This window comes from Pinus tabuliformis, chromosome J, assembly GCF_031772625.1.
Source record: "Pinus tabuliformis cultivar Carrire ecotype Pingquan chromosome J, CPIR1, whole genome shotgun sequence".
Classification (NCBI taxonomy): Eukaryota; Viridiplantae; Streptophyta; class Pinopsida; order Pinales; family Pinaceae; genus Pinus; species Pinus tabuliformis.
Window position 1 is genome coordinate 135,864,807 of NC_142295.1, and position 6,145 is coordinate 135,870,951.

At 38.2% G+C, this 6,145-nt stretch overlaps 1 protein-coding gene across 5 annotated transcripts; it reads right to left on the reverse strand.

Annotated features, from left to right (window-relative positions):
* Positions 1-222: 222 nt before the first annotated feature.
* LOC149225991 (protein PLANT CADMIUM RESISTANCE 6-like) lies at positions 223-2,208 on the reverse strand. 5 transcript variants are annotated; one of them, XR_016246992.1, is made up of 4 exons: positions 1,655-2,208; positions 775-814; positions 391-674; positions 223-340 (listed from the first exon to the last, which is right to left on the reverse strand). XR_016246992.1 is itself a non-coding variant. In XM_089375188.1 (3 exons), exons 1-3 carry the CDS (start codon positions 1,753-1,755, stop codon positions 589-591), a joined length of 222 nt encoding a protein of 73 aa, XP_089231314.1. In that variant the 5' UTR covers positions 1,756-2,208; the 3' UTR covers positions 223-588. The 5 variants fall into 5 exon arrangements, 2 of the variants coding, with proteins under 2 accessions (XP_089231314.1, XP_089231313.1); XM_089375188.1 differs by having other exon boundaries at positions 223-674; positions 780-814; XM_089375187.1 differs by having other exon boundaries at positions 223-674.
* Between the last annotated feature and the right edge of the window lie 3,937 nt (positions 2,209-6,145).

Below are 6,145 nucleotides of genomic sequence, written 5' to 3' on the forward strand. Positions count from 1 at the left end.
GAGAGTTTGAAATGCTCTCCATGCTCTGAACCAAGGGAAGTCGATGATCTTTTTTTCCTTAAAAAAAGATGCTTTGCATCCTGAAAAATTGACATAGTTTTGATGTTGCAATCACCAATTTCTCAGACATTATGGTAGCACATGCACCCGCATATTGATACCCACATTCAAAATCTATATTTAAATGTTACAAATACAGAGCATGATAAGGCTGCCGTAGAATTCTGAAACATTGCCACATTGCCATAAATTCAAAACTGATGACCAGAATATCTGAATAGTCACTAAGAGATCCTGTATGCTCTCTTCATTTTCCAGTATGAATATTATGAACAAGCACCTCACTGTATGCTCTCTTCATTTTCCAATATGAATATTATGAACAAGCACCTCACTACATAAACGATGCACAACATGTTCATTCTATATATGACTTATAAGATAACAAGATGGAATGCTTATGAAATTGGTCACTATAGCTACTTCTATCCTAACATCAATAACTCTCAACACTTCACTCCATAATATCTAGGAGTATGTCCCAACAAATAATAACAACCTATCAGTTTAACATTCAACAAAATTCTCTCATTTTCCCATGGCTTGACCCATGGGAGGTTGCATGGCAATCCTTGCTTGCACTGATTGATGTTTTTCCATACATACCGCCCACCCTGCGTATTAAACATAAATAATCAAAACATGCAAGTCCTAGATCAATAATGTTACATGAGACAACTTCTACAGTAAACACATGAAATAACTCATTTATACATTACCCAAAGCTGGATCAAAGCCTTCGTTCTTGAGTTCTCTGTATTCGCAGGACATAACATAACACACACAAAAGTAGTGAACAAGGCAATATATGCTGGATCAAAGCCTCTGTTCTTGAGTTCTCTGTATTCACGGCACAAAGTATAACACACACAAAAGTAGCAAACAAGGGAATCTACACAAGGCTTCTCTAGCAAATTGAACTTGGCGCGCAAATTCTTTTGTTAGAAACAGGAAAAACAGGGGGCGATGTAGGCAGGTGCGTCAGAAAATAACACATCAGTCTGCTCAAAACACAGGCTGCAAAAATCACCAAACCAGAAAAAGAAAATGCGTGGAAACAATATTCCTAGCTATCTATTAGAACCTGGCAAGTCGAGCCAAAGAAATATCCAGATAAAAACGTTTAGGTGTTGGGAAGATGCACCATACTCGATAGTGAGAATAAAAACTTGTAAACAAACATAAATTCATGTTAGGGTTTGTTCGACGAAAGTGAGTAAAACACAAGCCATGGAGACAACACAAAGGCAACATTACCAGCGAAATGGTAATAACCTTTCTCTATTCATCCTGTAGCTACCTTTGCATGCAACAATGAACCGAAAACAAATTAACCCCAAGCCGAGGGTTTAAAGAACCAGAAAAGAACATTTTGAGAGTTTAATTATAATGAAAATCTCACTATAAACTCATGAAAAGAAGGCCTCGAACAATAAGGCGTGTCATGTCCGGAAAAGGGATGACTTTCAAATAAGCCTACCACGCAAAAGAAAAATTTAAGATTCAATTTATTACACCTGGACAACAAAATTGTTGTCAATTAAAAGAAACAAGAAGGGAATGACTGTAAGCCGAGTAGGAAGGGTTTTCTTACAGTTTCTGAAGGGTGAGCGCAACATTTACCTTTTCACAGCTCAGCGTCATCCTTGCATAGCCAACTATTAGCGCGTGATACCGTATATAGCTTTTGCCCATACCACGTCTTGGGAAATCTAGCTTGGCTATGCCAAAATTTATTAATAAATATGGCTCCTTGTTGAGACTTGCAGAAATGGAGCAGTTCCGTGTTAAGCATTGCAGAAATGGAGAAATCGGATAGGTGGCTAACTTAACATTGTTATGCCTCAGCGATGAGATTCGGGGCGAAGTAATGGTAAGCGATGAGATTAGGGGCGAAGTAATGGTAAGCGAAGCAGAGAAACCCTAACAGGGTAGGTGGTTATCTGGTTACCCTAACCATCAAAGAAATCCAACGGCAGACAGTTCTTTAATCGTCTAACAAGTCCCCGGATGCGGGTGCTTCAGCTGACAGTTAAGGCGATGGGACAGGGGTGCGGCAAAGCTGGACGACACCTGCCAGCCCAGCACCACCTGGATAAGGAAGGGACGCGTCTAATACAGAGGAAGGGGCGATCACATGGCTTCACGCATTGGGAAGACGACATGCACAATCTGAACACGGAACGGACCATCACCTCCGCATGCTTCAGGCCAAGTTGGGCTTCGGCTCCATTCAATGCAGGAGTAATGGCGGGGGATAGCCGAGGAGAGGCGGTTGAAGTTAATTTCATGTATAGCCATGGACTCGTCTGGAAGCTCCATATGCATCGTTGGTCGGGCGAAGGTGGGTTATGGGAGGCTGTTGGGTTACGCTTGGCTTCTGAGTCGCGCCCTCCGCCTGCTCCTAATTTGCTCTTCTTTCCACTCTCAGAGTACCTTTGTGCTCTCTCTGTTCCTTATCCCATCATGGTGCGACAACGTTTAATCAGTAGAAGGGGCGGCTCGAGGGGTGGAAGCTCTCGACAGCAGGTCAGGAGGCGAAGCACCTCGGGCTCTCCCTCTTCCTCTGCGGAAAATCCTCGCTATCCCAACACCAGAAGCGGACGAGGTAGAGCAGGCCTTCGCTCAGCTCCCTTCCCTCTGCCCCAGCATCACTCCCCCCATACCACGCTCTTCCACTTCCGCAGCACTCTCAATCAGCCAGTTATCACCGCAACCATTTCCATCTCCTTCTCTGAGGAAGCGGTTCAGAGCACCCAGATGCCCTTCCCTGGAAGCGATACGCTTAAAGTGGAACCCAGTCAACACAGAGCTCAGCAGAATGCAAGTAAAGACAAGGAAATTGCGCATGGTGGACAGCCCAAACGGAAAGGGAAGGAGGTTGTGCAGGAAAGGCATGAGGATTCAGAGCCTCAGCGTGCCACGCCAGCCATGGAGATGCGCAAGATGAACGAGGAGGACACGCAGCTGGTTGAAGGAAGAGGAGAAGGCGAGCAATCTCAGCCAGACAACCGCGAAGATTGGAGCTGCCCGATAGTGGAGGAACCTGCCACGGAGGAGTTCATCAACCAAATTACCAATGCCATGTGGCACTTCATCTAACTTTTGGTTCCACTTCTTTTTTGTCCACGTAGGCGCATCCAGGAGGATGAATCGCTGGTTTTATGTTGTTTTCTTAGCACTTTTCAGAAAACTGTGGCAAATGTTCAATGATGTCCTATTTTTTTGTAATTCCCGCACTATCAGACTGGTTTCCCCTCTGTTGGGGCAGTCTTAGAACTAGTTCTTCGGCAAGCTGAGATAGGCTGTTTTCATTTACAGCCAGAACCACTCTGTAAATATCTTTTTTCCTCTCTTAATAGATTAACCTTACTTAGCAAAAAAAAAAAAATCGTCTAACAAGTGATCTGAGGGCGCACGAGGGTACACGTGGCACTCGAGGGATTTTTTTTAGAAAGCGTAATTATTTATTAAATCATTTGATTTTTAAAAGTTTGAGTTTAAGTTGTTTTTTACTATAATTTTGTTGGTTAATTTTAATCAAAATCCAGCAAATATTTTAAAAAATGTGCGTTTAAGTTGTTTAATCTGTAGAATTCGAGTATCTCAAGGGTTTTTCAAGGCGTTGAATTTATTTGTGCATTCAAAAGTGTTTTAAACAACAAAAAATTACATTCTTATTTGAAATTGACCACTGTCATTCTTTAATATATCATTAATTTGTTTTTAAGCTTGGTGAGACTACCCCTTTATCATGTCCAATATATCACCTTTATTGGGGCGGGAAATTGAACTAGTAACTTCACATCAAGTAGTACCTTAACCGATATATCACCCTGATCGGGGTAGGAATTGAACTAGCGACTTCACATCAAATGGTACCTTAACCAAACAAGTGATCACCATCTATCCAAGACTCTTTGAACAATATATCACTAACTTAAATAAAAAAATAAAACCATAAATTAATTATAAATATAAAATTAAATAGAAAATAACTCTTACTAAAAATATAAAACAATTAAATTACAACTTTCAAAAAGATATAGAATTAAATCTTAGATAACAGTTCAAAATGGACATACAGAGTCTCTGATAACCCATTTACGGTAAGACGATAAGACAATTGTTTTTTCCAATGAGATTATAGTTAAAAAATTTTAAATTATATATTTAATTAAGAAAGACACATAATGGCGACACACAAGTCGATGTTTGTATCAATCAATACGAGGGAATACAAGTTTGAAGTATTCTATGAAAATATTTTATATCATTAAAGATAATAAGATAAAAATATTGTAGTTTTCTATTAAATTGGTAAAATTAAAATGTGTCATTGTTTACATAGATAGTGCAATGCCAATGGAAAATAGAAATAACAAATACAAAACAACTATACTTATAAGTTTACAAATATACAAGCTTCAATGCACTAGGTAGCTCATAACTCATGAGTCATCAATCTTCATAGTCATCATCAAAATCAACATCACTATCCTCATCATCATGATCACCACTGCTCTCCTCTGTTGCATCCTCTTCTTCTGCATCCAAAGTCATCTCTGCATCTGTTGGTGTGGAGGATGACCCCTCTATCGTATCACGATCATCAAATCTGATAGGCTCTAGCACTTACCTATTGCTTGAATTTCCTTGAAAATGTTCCCGCACCCTTTGCTCCTTGCTCCCAAACACCCGTAGCAAACCCACAACAAACTAAACAAATGAATATGCAAATATAATGGGGAAATACACCTTTACAAGGTCGTGCAGGCTCTTGATTTCTAGATTCAAAGTGTCCTGATCGGGACGCATTTCAGATTCGAAGTGCCCTGACCAAGATACGTTCCGGATTCAAAGTGTCCTGATTGAACATGACGTGTCCTGATTTTCAGACACGAATCCACCTAAATCGTGTCTGATTCGCTAGATTTGGGACACGTAGGGCCTGGAGAGGAATCCGGTTTCATCGCTAACAAGCGATTCTTTCAAAAATTTCAGAAGGGTTTTTGTCTTCTAAACATATGTTGCACGATTCTTTTACAACAGGGGCATCTTCATTTCCTTCCACAACCTCTAAAATATAACAATAATTATGCAAAATAAGAAATAGAGAGTGGTAAGGTTTTGATGATGGCATCCCATTCCAACTGTGTGGCCACAATCCCTGGTGACAAATATGTTTGGTGACAAATATGTTTGAGCTGCAGCGGTTGGGTTGTGAGTCGTAGCCTTGTTAGGATTGTGAATCGTAGCCCTGTTATTCTTACAAATGTCAGTTTTTAAGTGGAAAGAGAATTTTTACAAATCTCAGTTTTTAAGGCCGTGGTCTATAATGTGATTTTTTGGAAGTTTTTTTGGTGGGTTTTTCCGGTCAAAATTCGGCAGCAATTTATTGGAATCACAAGTTTGATAGCTAATTTCTGCATAATCAAAGCGTCACAAGGGTTTTTCAGGGTGCTGAATCCAAATATATAGTTAAAAAACCATTTTAAATAATACAAATCAAGATTTAACCTCAATTTTTTCTGCACCAGATTCCGTCACCAAAGTCTCCAAAAATTCACATTATAGACAACTCCGTTTTTAAGTGGAAAGAGAGAAGCAAATAGACGGTTTCGATTGTCCAGAGTAAACATTGTTTGCTCACCCAAAATTGGCAAAGAAAACGACCTATAATATTTTAATTAATCGCAAGGATTTTAAATTTGAAATATTTTATAAAATTATATTCCCAAAATTGGCAAAGAAAACGACCTATAATATTTTAATTAATCGCAAGGATTTTAAATTTGAAATATTTTATAAAATTATATTATATTATTATTAATTTATAAATTATAGTTTTAATATTAAATAAATTTAATAAAAATATAGGAAATAAAGATAATTTATTTTATTAATACTCATGATTCATAATAATATATTATTGTATTTATTTTATACATCATTAAGTTATAATATTAATATTAAATAATTTTAATAAAATATATAAAAATAAAAATAAAAAAAATTGTTGGTTTCATTTATATAGGGAATTGGATTTTGAAGCTCATACTTTATAACATGAGGATGGTTAATA

What these genes read in the sequence shown, in the direction of transcription:
- LOC149225991 (XM_089375187.1), bottom strand. Translation starts at nt 1,755, where the DNA reads ATGGGCAAAAGCTATATACGGTATCACGCGCTAATAGTTGGCTATGCA. An exon ending in GCGCTCACCCTTCAGAAACT is followed by an intron (nt 815 to 1,654) that starts GTAAGAAAACCC and finishes CTGCGAATACAG; the next exon opens with AGAACTCAAGAACGAAGGCT. An exon ending in TTGATCCAGCTTTGGGTAAT is followed by an intron (nt 675 to 774) that starts GTATAAATGAGT and finishes TTTAATACGCAG; the next exon opens with GGTGGGCGGTATGTATGGAA.